Consider the following 22,142-nt stretch of genomic DNA (forward strand, 5'->3'; position numbering starts at 1 on the left):
AAAAATATTAGTTGGGTGTGGTGGCAGGCACCTGTAATTCCAGCTACTCAGGAGGCTGAGGCAGAATTGCTTGAACCTGGGAGGTGGAGGTTGCAATGAGCCAAGATTGCAGCACTGCACTCCAGTCTGGGTGAAAGAGCAAGACTCTGTCTCAGGACAGGTGGCGGCGGGCAGGAGGGGGAGATTAGCTGGACCTGGTGTCTTGCACCTGTGGTCCCAGCTACTTGGAAGGCTGAGGTGGGAGGACTGAGCCCAGGAGGTTGAGGCTGTAGTGAGTCATGTTTGCAGCACTACATTCCAGCCTGGGTGACAGAGCAAGACCCCGTCTCAAAACAAAACAAACAAAAGGTGAAATTTTGGAATTAGGAAAGATGCTATTTTTATAAATTGGCTTTAAGCTGTTGGCTGGACATCTAAGTTGTAGCATTCTGAAGGCAGTAGAGATGTGGGACTGTAGGACTGAAACAGGTGAGAGGAAAATGCCTATCAATTTTTTAAAAGTCTTTAAAGGAGAGCTTTAAAGGAAAGCAATACGAATTGAAGTATGTTTCAGGACACTCCTCTCCTAAAGAAAATCAATTATGGTTTTTATTCAAAATGTTATTACTCTAACGTTAAATATTTGAGTACAGCGATCATTTCAGATGCATTATGAATGTTAACTGAACACGCCTCCCATCTGCTTGCTTTAAGGTTGTTTTATGTTGCCTTTCATTAACTCATTTTATAATCTCTTACTTCTGAACACCTTCCATGTGCTGGTGCTTTCAGGTATCTATCTCAAAGTATTATTTGTAAATGTCAAAAAGTCCCTATTATATATAATTGAAAGCTGGCTACATGGTAGACAATATGATCACAAACTTTTAAACAACTTAAGCTGAAGAAATACTTTTTTCTAAGTATCAAATCAAAATGTAATTCGGCATCCAACCATAAAGTGCAACTACAAACTTTTCACAATGCCATTCACAACTTGTGGTTACCATTATAAGCCTACAGACCTACACACTGATTATCTTCAAAACCCTTATTAGGCTAGGCACGGTAGTTCACACCTGTAATCCCAGCACTTTGGGGGGCTAAGGTGGGCCGATCACTTTAGGTCAGGAGTTTGAGACCAGCCTGGCCAACGTAGTGAAACTTCATCTCTGTTAGAAATACAAAAATTAGTGGGGTCCTGTAACCCCAGCTACTTGGGAGGCTGAAGCAGAACCACGTGAATCCAGGAGGCGGAGGGTGCAGTGAGCCAAGATGGCACCACTGTACTCCAGCCTGGGCCATAGAGCTAGACTCCGTCTCAAAAAATAAATAAAAATAAAATAAAATCCTTATTAAGGATTTAAAAAACCTTAATTACATGATGCCAAAAGCTAGTCCCCGTCTGGCTTAGGGGCCCACAAGCTCCTGCTTTAAAGTCAGTTTTGTTTTTCTGATGTACTTACATTTGTGCAACACAATCAAGAGGTTCCCAGCTTGGTGGAACTTTCAAAGATGAGACAGAAAAGTAAACAGGCAATTACAATCTGACTTTTCATGCTGACAAGTGGCACAGAGGCTAGCCCAAATTCCCCTCCCTGACCCAGCTACCTCCCTTATAGACCATTCTCGATCACTTAGACCAGGCTGCCATGAGACCTAAGTGAAGACAGGGAGAACACAGCATTTCTTACTCCTACTAACTTGTAACATCATTCTCTCAAGTTGTTCTCACTAGAGGCTCCCAATTGCTTCAAGCTGCCCAGTGATATTTGTATTTCTAAAGTGGGCAGGCATGGCCATTCCAGAAAAAGAAACATTCAGACTTGCGCCTTTTGTTACCCAAATACGAGATATTCAAACAATTTCTATTTTAACTCATTAAAAATTTAAGATCAAATAATCACATTCTTGAAACAATTCTTAATCACTTAATCATTTATTTTCAACACGTGTACTATAAAGAACCTAAGAAATTAGACAATTTGAATAACCCATAAACATGTTGATTCCATTTGCAGATTTAAATTTTGTATAAATAGCAGTCATGGCATACATATATCAAGTGTACTTTGTTTATAGTAACATTTATGCTACAATACTCCTCAGAAAAAGAAAGGTTCTACTTGGTTATAGGCTTCAGTATTATGAACTCCAAATAATGCCTTGAGGACCTCCAAAGGAAAAAACAGCTTCTACTAAGTTCTAGCTGAAGTATTACCAACTCCAAATAATGCTTTGAGGACCTCCAAAGGGGGGGGGGGGGGGGGGAGAGGGAGAGAGGGAGAGAGGGAGAGAGGAGAGAGGGAGAGAGGAGAGAGGGAGAGAGGGAGAGAGGGAGGGGGAGGGGGAGGGGGAGGGAGAGGGAGGAGAGAGAGAGAGAGAGAGAGAGAGAGAGAGAGAGAGAGAGAGAGTTTTGAAGCAACAATGTACCATTAGTAAAGCTGCTGTGCAAAATTATCCCAGTCCTATTCTAAGCTTACAGTTCAATTGATTTTATTGTCCTCACCTAAGTATATACAATTCACATGACAGAAAAACACTAAATCAAGATGGTTATTTTCACTATTTTACTTAAGATTCATATTTAAATATAAATTAAGAAGCTAATCCAGTTTGAGAGGTACTTTTTACATTAGAAATATTTTTTAAAATGTTAAACTGATACATAATTGTAAATATGGCATATGACTTTCACATACAATGTGTATCAATCAAATCAGTGCAATCAGCACACCCATGAGCTCAAACATTTATCATTTACTTGTAGCAAGAACATTCAATACATTAACTATAGTCACCCTACTGTGTCTCTTTCTCCCAATAAATGGCCAAAGGGATTAGTACTTTTACCTTTGGAGGTCCTCAAAGCTTTATTTGGAGTTGATAATACTTCAGCTGGAATGTACTCCTAATTTAACTTTGTACCCATTAAAAGTGGTTTTGTGTGCAAATAACAGACAGATTGTTCTACCCATATTATGTGTTCCAAAATTATTGTGTGGCCTTTAAAAAAAAAAAACACACACACACACAACAAATTGTAAAAGGCACCGAGATAATATCTGCTTCCAGATCAGTGCTAGGCTCCAAAAATAAAGCTTGTTCTACCAGGAATCACAAGTTAGAACTGAGTATTTGCCAAAGCAGAAAGTACATAGTGTCAGTCATTTCAGGCAAATGTTATTTGGCTCTCATCCCCAGCTATCTGTCAGAACAATTAAAAGAGGTCAAAACAGTCCAGCATAACTAGGCTTCATTATATAAGGCGATTTTGTTCTAAGATGCTAATAAACCAAAATAAGAAATAAGAAGAAGATATTATTTGAGCTATTTTCATACAAACTGTTGGCTCCTTATATCCTCCCTTCTATAATAAAGGGCATATTTTACTGCAAAGAAAATTTTACTTTATATATATCACTAGCCACAAATTTTTGAATGTCATTACATAAATGTTGCCTAGTACCATTAACCAAATAGCGTTAACTATTTTATGTCCACGTTTCACTTCTGTATTTACAAACATATCTATCAGTAAAGAGTTAACAATGAGATGCAATCAAACATCCATATTATCTGACATTCTGTAGATAGCAATGTAGATGATTCTTTAATCACCTTTCATTTGAGTGACCTTATATAAAAAATAAGTCAATAATTTAGAGGTTCTAAGTCTCCAAAGGAGATTTTCAAATGTAAATATAGAAAAGGTTATAGACAATGAGATTTTTAAGAAACCTCTGCCATGTCTGCATCCTGTTGTAACTGTTGTATCATCTTTTCTTCCAACTGCTTTCCTTTGCCTGCAAGAGGGGTCAAGATGAGTTTTGTCTAATTTCGTTGATGTCCTGAACTTTCTGTAGTCCTTTATTTTTCTTCAATTTGTTCATTACACATTTAGCTTGGCATTTGATCTTTTCAACTGTCTTCATTGCATCAGGGGTTTTATTCCATAGCTCTTGCTGGTATTTCACAGGCTCGTTTCTGTATTTTTCAAATTCAAATGAAGTATCCACTGTAAGCTCATTAATAATAGTTGCTTTACAGAATGCTTGAGTCCACCTAACCTTTTGAGGATTGCACTTCTTTTAGAGTGTTTATGCCATTTGTATTTACACAATCTGAACACCTTGCAACAGCTGCAGATGAACATCATAATGTGGTCAGGGTAGATGCGCCCCAAAGAAACTAACACTTCTCAGTACACATGCTGAGCTGGGATGGGCCTCCACTGAGCAAACACAGAGCTTGAGAGGAAGTCAAGAGGTATCTTGGAATTCCACATTCTGACCATGTCATTCTTGAAGGAAAATGATGCATCACTTCTGAATAATTCAGAAAGAACTTATAATCTTTCCAGTTAGTTTTTAAGTAACAATTCTGTTTATCAAATTTCTGAATTAACTTTTCTGAATTCACGGGTTTCTAAAACTGGCCTTAAGCAGAAGTCTGAAACCTAGGCTGGGAACTATGTAACCCAGGCCAAGAAGGTGCTTTACAGTGTCTTAGAGTTGTTTTTCAACTTAGGGGAAAACAACAGATTCCATTAAATCCCAAAAAGGATTTTTTTGTGTGAAAAAGGGCCTTATGTACTAAGTTAGACTCAGGATGCTTTAACAAGTTTTGTCCTATGGGTAAATGGTGGCTATTTTCACAGATAACATCATTACTCCCATCCCTTACTACGGTTTATACAAAAAAAGGCTGGAAAATAAGTACATTTTTACAGCTGGGTGTGGTGGCTCACAACTGTAATCCTACTTAGCCCTTTGGGAGGCCGACACAGGAGGATCTCTTGAGCCCAGGAGTTCGAGATCAGCCTGGGCAACATAGGGAGACCCTGTCTCTATAGTTAAATCAAGAAAACCTAAAAAACATTTTCACTTACATAGCACCAATATAAGAGCCTTTTTTTTTTTTTTTTTTTAAACCTAGAAAGAGTATTTTGGAGAAAGAAACTAAGGATCAGAAGGTTTAAGAGTATCAAAAATCTGGGGCCAGGTGCAGTGCCTCACACCTGTAATCCCAGCATTTTGGGAGGCTGAAGTGGGTAGATCACTTGAGTTTAGGAGTTCAAGATCGGCCTGGCCAACATGGTGAAACCTCATCTTCACAAAAAATACAAAAAAATCAGCTGGTATGGTGACACATGTAACCCAGTTACTTGGGAGGCTAAGGCAGAATAGCTTGAACCCAGAAGGCTGAGGTTGCAGTGGGCCGATTTCACTCCACTGCATTCTAGCATGGGTGACAGAGCAAGACTCCGTCTCAAAAAAAAAAGTGTGTCTAAAATTTAAATACTACTTCTTGGCTGGACATGGTGGCTCACATCTGTAATCCCAGAATTTTGGGAGGCCGAGGCGGGTGGATCACATGAGGTCAGGAGTTCATGACCAGCCTGGCCAACATGGCAAAACCCTGTCTCTACAAAAAATACAAAAATTAGCTGGTCGTGGTGGTGCATGCCTGTAATCCCAGCTGCTCCAGAGGCTGAGGCAGAAGAATGGCTTGAACCTGGGAAGCAGAGACTGCAAGATCATGACACTGCACTCCAGCCTGGGTAAGAGACTCATCTCAAAAAAAACAAAAAACAAAAAAACTAAATCTTTCACACATTTTCTCTTTACATCAAAGGTACTAAATAAGTTACATTTAGGCCGGGTGCGGTGGCTCACGCCTGTAATCACAGCACTTTGGGAGGCTGAGGCGGGCAGATCATGAGGTCAGGAGATTGAGACCATCCTGGCTAACACGGTGAAACCCTGTCTCTTATAATAAAAGTACAAAAAATTAGCCAGGTGTGGTGGCGGATGCCTGTAGGCCAAGCTACTCCGGAGGCTGAGGCAGGAGAATGGTGTGAACCCGGGAGGCGGAGCTTGCAGTGAGCCGAGATTGCGCCACTGCACTCCAGCCTGGGCGACACAGCGAGAATCCATCTCAAAAAAAAAAATAAGTTACATTTAAATGCCATATACATATATTAAAACAACAACAACAACAACAGATACTTCTCATTTAAGACAGAATAGAAATTATTTAAAATTAGGGGTTGGGGTAAAGGATGAGCTACATATTCAATGCAAATTATGGTAAGTATTCTCTATTGCGCTACCAAAGTAGGTCAATTATACTAAAGAGAAGAATCTATGTGGATTGAAGCATTTTCTCACTTTGATAAATGTAAATAATTTTCTTGTTGTCTAAATTCTTCGGGTTAGTTAGAAATATATAATTCTCTTACAGACAGGTCAACTAGGGGAAATAAGTTAGCACAATCATTTGAATTGGTTGTCTACACACTGGGCAGGGCTTATTCCTTTTCTTTAGCTTCTTTGCACATGTAAAGCAGGCCATAAGATGTCCTGTTTTGCCATGGACAATGCAACCATTTTTAGGTCGACCCTGACAAATCACACAAGGTTCAATGGCGTTAAGGGGCAAACTAGATTCCACACTTTCTTCTTTGTCTTGTGTTTCTTCTCTTTCAAACTCTTTCACATCTTCTTGGCTGCTATAAATAATGCTACTAGAAGTTGATGGCTGAGAATAGTCCTCACTTTCTTGTGATTGTGAGGCTTGTGTGATTTTATCATCATTTTCCTCAACACACGACTCTTTGGAATCATTCACTATAGTTTTTTTACAATCAGGAACATCAAAGCCCTCTTCAGCTTGTGTTGAGTTTTCCAGTTTGGCTTTCTCAGAGATTTCCCCTTTATCTTTCCCTTTATCTTCAGGAAGCCAATTCTCACGAAGGGCCCAACATCTGTTGCAATGTGATGGAAGAGGGGGATTCATTTCATTGCATGAAGTGCATTTCCAATAGTCCTTCAATGAAATAAGACACAGAGTCAGTTTCTGTAACCCTTTAACTACTAGTCACAGGAATGCTAGCAACTTTGCTATGTCTAAGGTAAAATATATCATACAGCTCAGTATTCAGTGTTTCATGTTTTATATAAAATAGTCACCGTGAACAGCATGACGACTATAGCTAGTTATATATTGGTATACTGGAAATTTACTAAAAGAGTAGATTTTAGGTATTTTTACCACACACACAAGAAAGGTTAACTATTCAAGATAATGGATTACATTAATTTGCTTGACTGTAGTGATCATTTCACTATTTACAAGTGTGTCAAACATCATGCTATATGTCTCAATTATACACAAAACAGATTCTTAAAAGGTCAATATGTAACAGTCTCTCCTAAAGTAGAGTAAGTACACCCATTTTTTTCACTCACACCATCCTGAAAACTTCTAAACTAAAAATGTATTAACTGTGATGTGGTATTAATCACGTACCTATAAAGTTCTCTGTTTCAGGACACAAATGCAGTTGCTTCCTTTAGTTGAAGCAAGTCTATGGGATCTTTTACTCTGTCATGCAGCCTATACCCACTCCCACCCTAGACGCTATTCCAAGAGTCCATCCAACCAATCTAGAAGAAACCTGCCTCCTAGAGAAAGACTTCCTAATCCACCAGTGACTAGAAGTACCTTAGAAGTGCTCTAAAACCATGGTTTACCTGAGTACTCCGTAACCCCATCCACAAGAGAAATGCTAAAACATTTTTCACAGCAAGCATTGCCGCTAAAACCTACCATCCTTGTTCAATAACCATAATATATGCCCTTTACTTGTCTATCCTTTCCTGTGTTCTCATCTCTGTGACTGCTCAATGCTTCTTCCTTTTCCCAGCGTTTCATCCTGCAAACCTTTCCACCATGCGATTTGGATAACACACTCTCCCACATCCCCAGCCTTTTTTTTTTACATAACCTATCTTTTTGCCTTAGCTGAAGCATGGTTCTTGCCTGAGGACATTTAACAAGTGAAAATTGGCAAGAGGTCTTTCCGTAACCATTTTGAGATTGCTTCACAAATGACCATAAGACAGGGGCAATAAAAACAGATTATTCATTCTTCTTTTTTCAAGTTATACAAGGGGGTTTTTCACAGATCATAAAACCAAAGAAAAAGGCCTTGCAATATGGAGTAAAAGTATATCAAAAAGTCCAATAAATTGCAAGATCAATATCTAAAATAATTTGAGTCTTAGAATAGATTTAGAAAATTAAAAGTATCTATTTTACTCAACATCAAATTATTTAACTAGTTATTTAAATTATTTTCTAATACACTAAAAACTTAGGAAACTCTTGAATTTTCATCCTTTTTTGCATTTGAATAATTAGTAACTTTATAACTCAGAAAAAATGGAATTTATTTCCTATTTAAATATAATGAAGGCAATATTAAGAACAAAAACTAAAGCACGATAGTTTTAAAAAAACCTATAATACCTCAGGAAGTCAGTGAAGTATGCATGAGATGTAAACATTTAAGTCTTAATTTCTTTAATGGCAAATCCTACCACATTTTATAATACAAATCAATAATAAAAATGTTTACATTTGGCTGGGCGTGATGGCTCACACCTGTAATCCTGGCACTTTGGGAGACTGAGGCAGGTGGATCACTTGAGCCCAGGAGTTCGAGACCATTCTGGGCAACATGGTGACATCTCTACAAAAAATACAAAAATTAGCTGGGTGTGATGGCATGCACCTGTAGTCCCAGCTACTCAGGAGGCTGAGGTGGGAGGATCACTTGAGCCTGGGAGGTGGGGGCTGCAGTGAGCCATGATCGTGTCACTGCACTCCAGCCGGGATGACAGGGCGGGACCCTATCTCAATTGAAAAAAAAAGAAAAGCTTACATTTGACAAGGTTGGCAAAATGCTGGCAATAGTTAAAGCTGGGTGATGAGTATACTGGAGATACATTGAAATTTTCCAAAATAACATCAAAAAGTACAAATTCAGCTGGGCACAGTGGCTCATGCCTGTAATCCCAGCACTTTGGGAGGCCAAGGTGGGCAGATCACTTAAGGTCAGGAGTTCATGACCAGCCTGGCCAACATGGTGAAACCCCATCTCTACTAAAAATAAAAAAATTAATGGGGTATGGTAGTGTACGCCTGTAATCCCAGCTACTTGGGAGACTGAGGCACGAGAATCGCTTGAACCTGGGAGGTGGAGGCTGCAGTGCACTGAGATTGCACCACTGCACTCCAGCCTGGGAGAAGGGTAACACCCTGTTTTTAAAAAAAAAAAAAAAAAAAAAAAAAAGGTTCAAATTCCAGCACCTAAAAATAAAAATTATAGCTGCATGTCTCATCACAACAAATAAAAGAAAAATGCTTTATTCAGACTTTACAAAAACATTTTAACTTTATAAAAATCAGTTCATTTCAGAAAGTAGGCTAGACATATTTTCCTAATCTTGACCTTAATGTAATTTTTTTATTTCTTAAAAAAGTAGATATATACTTACAGCTAAGGAAATTTCAGGATCTTCTTCAAATGAATCTGTATCACTCTCCCCTGCCTGATACACAGTAACTCGATATACCTAATAAAACACATTCATTAGCATCAATTCATCACCCTTTTTCCTTCAATCAGAAGGCTTCCTAGTAATAAGTCCTAAACAAGCATCATGTACTACAATATATGAGAAAGTCTTAGACAATTTCAAATAGAGTGAGTGAGTGTAAAGAGGGAAAAAATGCAGGAGAGAGAAATCCTTACCCACAATGGTAAAAGTCAATACAAAGGATGTTTAGGATGAATAAAACAAAACATTCAGCTAAGTGGTTTTACTTTATAAATAAATAATATGGAGATATTAAATAATAGGGAAATAGCTAGAAATGTTAAAGGCAGTCACTTCTGGGAGACAGATCTCTGAGGGTACTATTTGACTTTAACTGTATGCATGTTTTACTTTTATAAAAAGTAAGTTAATATTAAAACAGTAATTGAATTATATTTTTTTAAAGTGAACAGACCATTATAATAAGCATGTTCATTGAGGTCTATTGATTTCTTGGCATTAGTAGTAATATAATAATATAAATCAGATGATTAAGAACTATGAAATCCTCAGGTCCACAAACCAATGTGTTAGTTTGAACAAATCAAGAGGTAAAGATTTCAAGTGAAATCTGAATTTATTATTATTCCAATCTCAAAGTCAATGAACATGGAAAATATTTAATAATTTTCCAATATAATTAGAGGGGAAAAAAATACTACCTCATCATCTTCATCTGAGAGTTCTTGTGCTTCTTCACTAAGGCTATAATCTTCTGAGTCGAGAGATTCAACTTCAAATTCTACACTAAACTGATCTGAAATTGAATCCTGATCCAACCAATCACCTGAATGTTCACTTACACCAGCATCAAGATCCTAAAACAAGAAAAAAATATATAACTTAATAAACATCAACTCTTGACCTCTGTTAACAGTTTCCTAACTCATCCCTGTGCCTCTGCTGCTGCTAGTGGGGTGTAACACTTGGGGGATGGGCCTGCTACTCCGATCCGGGACTTCCCGAGGGAAATCGGTGGGGGGAGGACTGGGTACCCCGCAGTCATCCTGGAGCTGGTTGCCACGCACATTACCTTCTCAGATTCATCCTGCACACTTAAACTAGATTAAGATTTCAAGGTTATTACTATGTTATTTTCCCTGTTCAAACCCCCACTGCATAAAGGAAAAATGCCAAAGTCTCTTGGCATTGAAAGTACATACAGTGTGACTGTAGTAACATCTTTGTCTGTCTTCAACTAGACACCCCTTTTCCCTTACTAAATATGGACAATCCTGCCAGATCTAGATTGCTTCCTCAACTAATCTTGGCATTTCAACTTCCACACTTTCCCCCTCTAACTAGAATAATTTCAGTTTCAAAATCCTATTCATCCTTCTTTGACTAAGCCTTTGTCAATACCGTAACTGAAAAGGCTCTTCCACCTTTAATTATCCTTACTACTTGTATAATAATGAATTATATACTCTCACAAATAAATTATGCAAAACACAATTTTGCAGGCATGATTCTCATCTGAATTATATACACTTTGAGCTAAGACCTGTCTTTACTCATCTTTATATGTCCAAATTGGTAGAATACAAGTAACAAGACACAACACTTATAATACTTATGGGTTTTTTTTCTTAGAAAAATGTCTCTTGAGTCATAGATACTTACGTTTTTTAATAAACTTTGAGATTCTCTTTTAAAGAGCCTTCAGAAAATTAAAAAAAAAAAATCTGTAGCTGCTCACCTGATTCCTCATTTCAGGACTTCAATAAATTGTATATGAACCTAATAAGACCTTCAGGCCAATAACATTTGCTGTTAGTGGCTAAGGGTAGGAGCATACATTAAGCAGAAGGCTACAATTGGAAAAAGTCTAGTAGTCAGGATATGACTTATTCTACACTTGCCACTAAGTAGCTAATTTTATCTATTTATTTATTTATTTTGAGACGGAATCTTGCTCTGTTGCCCAGACTTGCGTGCAGTGGCCTGATCTCGGCTCACTGCAACCTCCACCTTCCAAGTTCAAGCGATTCTCCTGCCTCAGTCTACCAAGTAGCTGGGACTACAGGCATGCATCACCATGCCTGGCTAATTTTTGTATTTTTAGTAGAGGCGGGGCTTCACCATGTTGGTCAGGCTGGTCTTGAATTCCTGACCTCAAGCAATTCGACCGCTTTGGCCTCCCAAAGTGTTAGGATTACAGGTGTGAGCCACTGTGCCTGGCCCTTTTTTTTGCTCTATTACCCAAGCTGAAATGCAGTGGCATGATATCGGCTCACTGCAACCTCCGCTTCCCAGGTTCAAACTATTCTCCCGCCTCAGCCTCCCAAGTAGCTCGGATTACAGGCATCCACTACCACAACTGGCTAATTTTTATATTTTTAGTAGAGACGGGGTTTCACCATGTTGGCTGGGCTGGTCTCAAACTCCTGACCTCTAGTGATCCACAACCTCAGCCTCCCAAAGTGCTGGGATTACACCCGTGAGCCAACGCGCCCAGCCCATATCATTTAACTTCTAAAGGCTGTAGCTACTTCATCTAGAAAAGGAGCTTAGATTAAGTGATATCCATATTTGCATCAGTTCTAAAAACGGAAACAAAGTGTATTATTTTTAGGCCTCTGATGTCAAAAGACTTTTTAAAAAGAGTAGTGTTAAGAAGGACAGTAAAAGCAACATTCATCAAGTTGCAGCTCTAATTCCTAACAGGGGCTCTACTACCAAATTAGAATCACAAGTCAAATTAGGATACAATTTAACACTCTAACAAAGCAACCCCACAAACCAAATACTTCAACTAACTAAAGTGCACTAATTTTAGAATAAGGGGATAAATCACAAGAAACATTAAGTCTCAGAAAACATACTCTATGGTAGGGGGTCTGCAAACTGTGCCCCATCACCCATCTACTTTTATAAATAAAGTTTTACTGAACACAGCCATGCCTATTTGTTGACTTGTTGTCTACGATTGCTCCTGCATTACAAGAGTGGAGCTGAGTAGCTGTGACAGAAACCATCGCCCTGCAGAGCCCAAATAATTAACTGTCTGGCTCTTTACAGAAAGTTTGCCAATTCCTGTCCTAGGATACTATAAAAAAATGCAATATTGGGAGTGGTTTTAAAAAGTTTTGGCTAATGTTCATAAACGAATGCCCCAGAAACTATTAAATTCTCTCTCTATATATTTTAAATATTATATATAAAAATATGTTTAAAATATATTTCTATATAATTATATATTTTATATAATTATATAAAATATAAATTTATATGTAAATTTAATATATAAATATATATTATTTAAAAATATATATATATATATTTTTTTTTGGAGACAGAGTCTCGCTCTGTCGCCCAGGCTGGAGTGCACTGGCGTGATCTCGGCTCACTACAATCTCCGCCTCCCGGGTTCACGCCATTCTCCCACCTCAGCCTCCCCACTAGCTGGGACTACAGGTGCCCGCCACCACGCTCAGCTAATTTTTCGTATTTTTAGTAGAGACAGGGTTTCACTGTGTTAAGTCAGGATGGTCCCGATCTCCTGACCTTGTGATCCGCCTGTCTCAGCCTCCCAAGGTGCTGGGATTACAGGTGTGAGCCACCACACCAGGCCTAAATACTATATATTTAAAAAGCATCAGGCTGCGGGTGGTGGCTCATGCCTGTAATACCAATACTCTGGGAGCCAAAGCAGGAGAATCACATAAGCCCAGTGGTTTGAGACCAGCCTGAGCAACAGGCCGAGACCTCATCTCTGAAAAAAAAGAGTAAAAAAAATTAGGTGTGGTGCTACACACCTGTAGTCTCAGCTAACTCTCAAGGCTGAGGAGGAAGGATCACTTGAACCCAGGAGGTTGAGGCTGCAGTAAGCCACAATCATGCCGCTACACTCCAGCCTGGGCAATGGAGTGAGAGACTATCTCAAAAATTTTTAAAAATAATTTTTTTTTTCTTTTTTTTTTTTTTGAGACGGAGTCTCGCTCTAGCCCGGGCTGGAGTGCAGTGGCCGGATCTCAGCTCACTGCAAGCTCCGCCTCCCGGGTTTACGCCATTCTCCTGCCTCAGCCTCCGGAGTAGCTGGGACTACAGGCGCCCGCCACCTCGCCCGGCTAGTTTTTTGTATTTTTTTTAGTAGAGACGGGGTTTCACCGTGTCAGCCAGGATGGTCTCGATCTCCTGACCTCGTGATCCGCCCGTCTCGGCCTCCCAAAGTGCTGGGATTACAGGCTTGAGCCACCGCGCCCGGCCTAAAAAATAATTTTTTAAAGCATCAGATAGGCTTGCTCTGCAAAGATTTTAGATTTTTGCAGTGAGAAATACCTAGAATTATTTGAATTCCAATTGTGACAGTTGTAGGAACCTTAAACAAGTTATTTAAAACCCCAGTCTTAGCTAAAAATGGAATCTGAGGCTGCAAAAATGACAGAAGATCATAATATAAACTGTGTGGTATACAGTCTAGAACACAGTCTTAGTTTCCCACAATTTACTAAACTCCAAAGAAAGAAAAGATGGGAGAGGAATGTACTTTCCTTTAACTCCCTTCACAAACTGGTGAATGATGACACCCAGTGATGACTATAACATTCTCAAATGAGGGAAATTAAAATGCAGAAGAAAAAAAAACGGGCCCTACCAAAAGCTTTCACAACTAGGGACTTAACCTGAAAAACGAGATTTTGTTGTTGAAGATGGAGTTTCGCTCTTGTTGCCCTTGCAATGGTGTGATCTCAGCTCACTGCAACCTCCACCTCCTGGGTTCAAGTGATTCTCCTGTCTCAATCTCCTGAGTAGCTAGGATTACAGGTGCCCGCCACTACACCCAGCTAATTTTTGGTATTTTTAGTAGAGATGGGGTTTCATCATGTTGGCCAGGCTGATCTTGAACTCCTGACCTCAGGTGATCCACCCGCCTGGACCTCCCAAAGTGCTGGGATTGCAAGCATGAGCCAGCGCGCCCAGCTGAGATTTTTTAATAGATAGGGTTTTTTAAGAGAATGCAGGACAGGACTAACAAAAAGAAATACCCCTCTAACTCCACACTTTGATAATGTGGTGGGAGTTATTACGAAATTATTTTAGGCAAATAGAAAGGGAAAGTGGTTCTTGGAAGGTTTTTTGTAGCTCCACTCCAGAAACATTTCTTGTCTAGCATAAAACCCTGGCTCTTAAAGGCTGGCAACCTTTAAGATGCAAATACAAGAGGGTCCACCCAACATGGCGATTCCCACTGTCATCTTCTTGCCCTTGCCCCAACAGGTACCTAACAGCATGGCCGCCCCCACATAACCCCACGTGTGTAAAATGTCATGGCACCCTGCATTTGCAGTATTAAAGGACTAGAGTGGGAGGGTTCGTTTTCTCGAGGGCTAAATGACATGCCTGGTTAAACCAACCCTCTGAGCCCTATGCAAATAAGACACCGCTCCCTCCAGCCATCACATAAAACTGGCTAGTATGTGAGGTCTCCTCTTTCAGCTTTAGAGCCCCCCTCCATCTCTATAAGGGGGAGCTTCTTCCTTCTGCCTTCTCCCTTCTTGCCTATTAAACTCTCTGCTCCTTAAAATCACTCCATGTGTGTCCATGTTATTTTACCCAATTCAACTCAAAACAAAAAACCTGGTGTTCCTCTACTCCTCAAAGCCGTATCAGTAACAAGGCAGTGTCCCAGGTACAAAGCAGAAACAAGAATTCTAAGTATCATTCAGCTAGAATTCTGATATAACTTTAACAAAAACTATACATTTAATGGGGGTCCAGGTGTGGTGGCTCAATGTCTGTAATCCCAACACTTTGGGAGGCCAAGGCAGGCAGATCACTTGAGGTCAGGAGTTCAAGACCAGCCTGGCCAACATAGTGAAACCCTGTCTCTACTAAAAATACAAAAATTAGCCAGGTGTGGTGGTGGGAGCCTGTTATCCCAGCTACTCACGAGACTGAGACATGAGAATTGCTTGAACCTAGGAGGCGGAGGTTGCAGTGAGCCAAGATTGCACCACTGCACTCCAGCCTGGGCAATAGAGAGACTCAATCTCAATAAATAAACAAATAAATAGGGTATGATAATTCTCTTTTTAACCAAACTTGTAGGTTGTGTACTCATCAAGTTTTAATTGGATTCAATTTTATCACACATATTTCCTCTCAAGCACCTCTGTTTTTTCACTGGATTTATTAAATTTTTTCATTTTTGTCATTAATGATCTATCTCCCCATGAAGACAAGAATCATATCTACCTTGACTACCACTTATCTGCAGTGCCATCTCAACTGTATGAAAGCTGGTATAAACTTAAATTATCTACGAATGAAGAACCTGCTCTCAGGCTGAGCAGGAGCTCAGTATGCCATCTAGTGGTCTACATGAGTAACAGCTCCGTTAAGTATAGTAATTCTAGAGGGCGGGTATGCGTTCAAACAATCACTACTTTGGAAGAGAAAAATAAAAAGATAATACAGTAATTAACAAGAATAGGTAAAAGACTAGGATTACTATCACAATTGGTTCCATCTCCTACATCTTCTAGAGAACTATACAAGGATTACAAGGATTACTAATATCCAGAATAATGACCATCAGACACTGCCATATTACCAAAAACCGTATCCAATCCTTTGGTTTCCCTGGGCCACACTGGAAGAATTGTCTTGGGCTACACGTAAAATACACTAACAACAGCTGATGAGCAGGAAAAAAATTGTAAAAAAAAAAAAAACTCATAATATTTTAAGACAGTTTATGAATTTGTGTTAGGCCACATTCAAAGCCATATGGCCCACAGGGCATGGGTTGGACAAGCTTGTTTAAAGACATACAAAACAAAATATTCCACTTGTCAAGCATTCTTGTTAACAAAAAAAGATTTTACCAAACGTCTTTCAGTGACATCTCTTAAGAAATGCTGCTTGCTAATATTTCGGAAGTCTGTATTAGTAATTAGAAAACACTGATACTCTCTCGTCATCCATGCAATAAATAAATCTGCATTTTTCTGTTTTTTTTTGTTTTTGTTTTTATTTTTTTGAGACTGAGTCTCTCTGTCACCCAGGCTGGAGTGCAGTGGTACGATCTCGACTCACTGCAACCTCCACCTCCTGAGTTCAAGCGATCCTCCTGCCTCAGCCTCTCGAGTAGCTGGGACTGCAAGCGTGTGCCACCACACCTGGCTAGTTTTTGTATTTTCAGTACAGACAGGGTTTCACCTTGTTGGCCAGGTTGGTCTTGAACTCCTGACCTCAGGTGATCCACCCACCTCAGTCTTCCAAAGTACTGCGACTACAGGCGTGAGCCACCACACCCAGCCCAGTATAAACCTGTATTTTACAGCGTAAGTAAATAGAACTTACTTGATGTCTAGACCTATTTGGCAAATGTTAAGTTCAGACTATGTTGACTTTTTTGCTGATGGCTATAATAAAAGATATTTTTACTCTAAATAGTCAAATTTGCCTTAAAATTTTAAAATATTTAACTGAACCAAATTTTTGGTTTTGTTCCTTTATTTCAAAATTCTCAAACAACTCTATGCTCCAATTTATTTGAATGTACTATTGGTGCAGTGGTCCACAAATATTCTCTAATACATACAGTGACACCGATAATTACTAATACTACTACTAATTTTACCAATACCAGTGTTACTCCACTATTTTCCACATTTCTCACAATACCTTGCGTTGAAGGCGGAGATCAATACAGTAGTTTTATTTTAAAGTAAAATTTAGCACTGTGTTTTGCATCAATCTCGTAAGACACATGTACATTCGATCAGTATGCTTATTAGGACTGCCAGGACTAGAGTTTAACAGTAGGAGTCTTGCCTTACTTAAAATGAGAACATTACCGGATTCGATGGCGTCCCTGTAGATTCACTGCTACTGCTTCTTTCACAACATATCTCCCTTATTACACACAGAGCCAGGCTTTCATCAAAGGAAAGGGAAATACTATCAGATTTGTGGCGTTTTCTTTGTCGTTCACCAGATAATTCATCTGAATTTTCTTCTGGATATGTAAGGGAAAAAAAAATAAATTGCTGTACTGTGATTTAGAAAATTGAGCTGTTTTGAGTACCTATTTGTACAGAAACTTAGTTTCAATAAAATTAGCTTCAAAAGTTAACACTGTTTTATTGAATCTGTCCAACTAAGGGTTACAGCAGAACACTAGCTGTATGTGTGTATTTGTTTATTTATTTTCTGAGACAGGGTCTTGCTCTGTCGCCCAGGCTGGAGTACAGAGGTGGAATCTCGGCTCACTGCCACCTCTGCCTCATGGACTTAAACGATCCTCCCACCTCAACCTCAGCCTCCCAAGTAGCTGGTACCATAGGAACGCACCACCACAGCTCACTAATTTTTCTATATTTTGTATAGACAGGGTTTCACCATGTTGCCTAGGCTGAGAATACGATTTTTTAAAAGGTTTCTATTCTTCTTTCAGAACTCTATCTCCATACATCACAATTTAATCCATCTAATAAAGTTTTTATTAACCAAACAATCTAGGAATTTTTTTTCTGCCAAAACCAAACTTTAAAATATAAGAGCTCTTTTTTTTTTTTCCGAAAAGAGCCAAAGTGGTTAATTTACTTATAAGGTATTCTTAGCGTTTCAATTTCTTCAGTACCCTACACTTTTTCTTTTGAGACAGAGTCACACTCGACCATCCAGGCTGGAGTGCAATGGTACATTCTCGGCTCACTGCAGCCTCTGTTTCCCAGGTTCAAGTGATTCTTGTGACTTCAGCCTCCAAGTAGCTGGAATTACAGGCACGCACCACCATGCCTGGATAATTTTTGTGTTTTTGGTAGAGATCGTTTCACCATTTTGGCCAAACTGGTCTCAAACTCCTGGCCTCAAGTGATCCCAGTGCCTCAGCCTCCAGAAGTGCTGGGATTACAGGCCTAAGCCACTAAACCCGGCTCTTCAGTATCCTACATTTTAAACAGAAATCAAAACCAGTAAAAATTTTCCATTTTATTTTAAATAATAAATTATCTCTGAATGGGTCAGAATGTTAGACAAATCTGTTAGACATGAGAATCCTACCTTACACTAGACATAAAAATGAATTCCTGGTGGATTAAAGATCTAAATATAAAGAACAAAACCATGCAAGTACCTATAACAAAATATTCTTATAATGCTGGCGTGGAGAAGTATTTCATAATACTGCAAAGCCCTCAAGAAAAAGACTATCAAGATTAGACCATGTCAAGGTTTACATGGCAAAATAACATACCAAACAAAAGTTAAAAGGCCAAGGTCAAATTCGAAGATAATATCTGCAACATATATAATAAAAAATACCCATATCATACATATTATACAAAGTCCTACCAAATCAAGATAGACTGGATTTTTTTTGAAGGAAGCAGGAAAAAGCAAGTCACAGAAGAAATACAAATGACTAATAAACTTATGAAAAATCTTGAGTCATGTACTTGAGTAATGGAAAAAAAAAATCTCCTACCTCCTAGGGATCAAAGAAATGCAAAGGGAAATGATCTCATTTTTCACTCATCAGAATGACAAAAATTAAAATGAGACAATATCAAAGATTTGAGAAAGGACTTTATTTATTTATTTATTTATTTATTTGAGACAAAGTCTCACTCTTGTCCCCCAGGCTGGAGTATAACGGCGCAATCTTGGCTCACTGCAACCTCCACCTCCCAGGTTCAAGAGATTCTCCTGCCTCAGCCACCCAAGTAGCTGGGATTACAGGCGCTTGCCACCACGCCTGGCTCATCTTTGTATTTTTAGTAGAGATAGGGTTTTACCATGTTGGCCAGGCTGGTCTCGAACTCCTGACCTCAGGTAATCCGCCTGCCTCAGCCTCCCAAAGTACAGGGATTACAGGTGCGAGCCACCGCGCCCAGCCAAGAAAGGACATTTTTATACAGTTAGTAAGAATATTAAATCGTCCAACATTTTGCAGGCAATTTCTCTATCCTAGAGAAATATCTCCATAATAATTTAAGGATGTATGTGCAAAGGTGTTCACTGCAGCCTTGTATGTATTTAATAGGGTTATGGTATTAAGTGAAATAAAATCCACATCCCTGAAACAGGTACAACTCTCATACCTTTGCTCATTTCATTTCCCTCTCTTGGCCTATCTAATCAAAAGTCATCTCCTCTTCCTCTCAATTCCCAAAATACTCTTACATCCCATTAAGAATTTTTATGTTTTATCTCCACAACTAGATCACAAGTTCTTCACATGAGTTCTTAATCCTGTTTGTATTCCGTATCTTAAAAAAGGTGATCTTGGCCGGGCTGCAATTATAAATAATGCTGTAATTAATATCTCTACATATAAATCTTTGAATGTTTAATTACATCCTTAGGATAGATTCCTAGAAACGGAGTTACTAGGATAATGTTAAGAACTCTAAGACTTTTTTTTTTTTTTTTTTTGAGATGGAGTCTCACTCTGTAACCCAGGCTGGAGTGCAATGGCACGATTTGGTTCACTGCAACCTCCACCCCCTAGGTTCAAGTGATTCTCCTGCCTCACCCTCCCGAGTAGCTGGGATTACAGGCGCCTGCCACCACACCCGGCTAATTTTTGTATTTTTAATAGAGACGGAGCTTCACCATGTTTGCCAGGTTGGTCTCGAACTCCTAACCTCAAGAGATCCACCCGCCTCAGCCTTCCAAAGTGCTGGGATTACAGATGTGAGCCACTGCAGCACCAGGCCATCTAAGCTTTTTTATAATCTGAAAAATTTAATCAATTTTTACCAACTTATACCAATTTGTAGACCAAGTTTATCAGTGCTAATACACAAGTTGTAAGGATGAGTAAAAAATTTATTTTTGCTAATTTGATAGACCAAAAGGACACCCTTTCGGCATTTTTTTACTATCTGTAAAGCTAAAATCACCAAAATTCACCCTCTCCCCATATTTATTAGTCATTTGTATTTACTGTGGGAAATTTCTGTGAACTGTCTGCCCTTTTTGCTATTTGAAGTTTTAATGTTTTCCTTATTGATTTGGGGAGACTTTTTATGTAATACAGATACTAACAGTCAAATTTAAAGTGGCTATCTTTCAAATATGTTGCATTCTGTTTTTCATTTATCTTTTAAACTCATTTGAAATTCATTTTGGCATAAGGTACAGATGTTAACTTCACCTTTTTCCCAAGTAACTACCATTTGTTCTAGTTCCACCTCTGCCCTAGACACCTCTGCCCTTCCTGTCTTCTGCCCGCATGTATAAGATTCTGGTCTGGGTTCATTTACTCTGTTTCACTGATCTGACATTCTCTTTCATCTGAATCATACGGTCTTAGTTACTGTGACTTCCTCAGGCTACAGTCTTCTCCTCTACTAATTGTTCTCAATTATTTTCTCTTTTTTTTTTCTTGAGACAGAGTCTCGCTCTGTCGCCCAGGCTGGAGTGCAGTAGTGTGATCTCGGCTCACTGCAAGCTCTGCCTCCCCAGTTCATGCCATTCTCCTGCCTCAGCCTCCCGAGTAGCTGGGACTACAGGCACCCAACACCATGTCTGGCTAATTTTTTGTATTTTTAGTAGACACAGGGTTTCACCATGTTAGCCAGGATGGTCTCGATCTCCTGACCTTGTGATCTGCCCATCTCGGCCTCCCAAAGTACTGGGATTACAGGTGTGAGCCACCGCACCTGGCCCTTATCTCTTCATTTCTAAAATGTTATTTACTTTCTGTTTTAAAACTCATAGGTATGTACTATCATTTATTAAAAACAACAATTTAAAATTTTAACTGTTAAGGTGACTAAGAATAAAGGTGAAAATACAGTTTATATGCCTGCCTCCTATTATCTTTTTTTTTTAGACAGTCTTGCTCAGTTACCCAGGCTGGAGTGGCGCAATTTTGGTTCACTGAAACTTCCACCTCCCGGGTTGAAGCGATTCTCCTTCCTCAACCTCCTGAGTAGTGTGCGACACCATGCCCAGCTACTTTTTTTTTTTTTTTTTTTTTTTTTTTTTTTTTTTTTTTGAGACGGAGTCTCGCTCTGTCGCCCAGGCTGGAGTGCAGTGGCTGGATCTCAGCTCACTGCAAGCTCCGCCTCCCGGGTTTACGCCATTCTCTCGCCTCAGCCTCCCGAGTAGCTGGGACTACAGGCGCCCGCCACCTCGCCCGGCTAGTTTTTTGTAGTTTTAGTAGAGACGGGGTTTCACTGTGTTAGCCAGGATGGTCTCGATCTCCTGACCTCGTGATCCGCCCGTCTCGGCCTCCCAAAGTGCTGGGATTACAGTTTTTTTTTTTTTTTTTTTTTTTTTTAGTAGAGACGGTGTTTCACCATGTTGGCCAGGCTGGTCTTGAACTCCTGACCTCGTGACCCGCCGCCTCCCAAAGTGCTGGGATTACAGGCGTGAGCCATCACACCCAGCCACCTCCTATTATCTTAACAGAGAGTTGGCTAACTATAAACTCCAGTGGGGCACAGTAAACTGTGCCTGCTGTAGTCAGCCAGAAAAATATTGCTAAATAAGCAATTTGTAAATCTAATAAAATCAAGAATGAAAAAACTCAGAGGTTAATTCATCTCAACCAAAAAAAGGGAACAATCTAATTAAGTCTAAAAGCACTAATTTCATTAAAGAAAGAACATCAAAAAGCTGTGTGAATGTGTCAAATATCCATATATACCTGTCTCACTAATCGCTCTCCTTCTAGATGAGGTAGATGGTCTAGAAACCAAATGTGAAGATGAAGGTTTCTCTTCCTGAAGCTCTTGCACAAGGTCCTAAGTA

At 39.3% G+C, this 22,142-nt stretch overlaps 1 protein-coding gene across 5 annotated transcripts in view; it reads right to left on the minus strand.

Moving 5' to 3' along the window:
* Window positions 1–5,462: 5,462 nt before the first annotated feature.
* The window catches only part of MDM2 (MDM2 proto-oncogene), a 33,485-nt gene continuing 16,805 nt past the window's right edge, over window positions 5,463–22,142 (minus strand). For all 5 annotated transcript variants that reach the window (XM_033221322.1, XM_033221324.1, XM_033221326.1 and 2 more), the window contains 5 exons: window positions 22,039–22,135; window positions 17,234–17,394; window positions 10,091–10,246; window positions 9,327–9,404; window positions 5,463–6,810 (listed from right to left, as the gene is read on the minus strand). In XM_033221322.1, coding sequence (XP_033077213.1) covers window positions 6,235–6,810; window positions 9,327–9,404; window positions 10,091–10,246; window positions 17,234–17,394; window positions 22,039–22,135 — 1,068 coding nt within the window. In that variant the 3' untranslated portion in view covers window positions 5,463–6,234. The remainder of the gene's footprint in view (window positions 6,811–9,326; window positions 9,405–10,090; window positions 10,247–17,233; window positions 17,395–22,038; window positions 22,136–22,142) is intronic.

Source organism: Trachypithecus francoisi, unplaced genomic scaffold (assembly GCF_009764315.1).
Source record: "Trachypithecus francoisi isolate TF-2019V2 unplaced genomic scaffold, Tfra_2.0 Lachesis_group11, whole genome shotgun sequence".
NCBI classification, from domain to species: Eukaryota; Metazoa; Chordata; class Mammalia; order Primates; family Cercopithecidae; genus Trachypithecus; species Trachypithecus francoisi.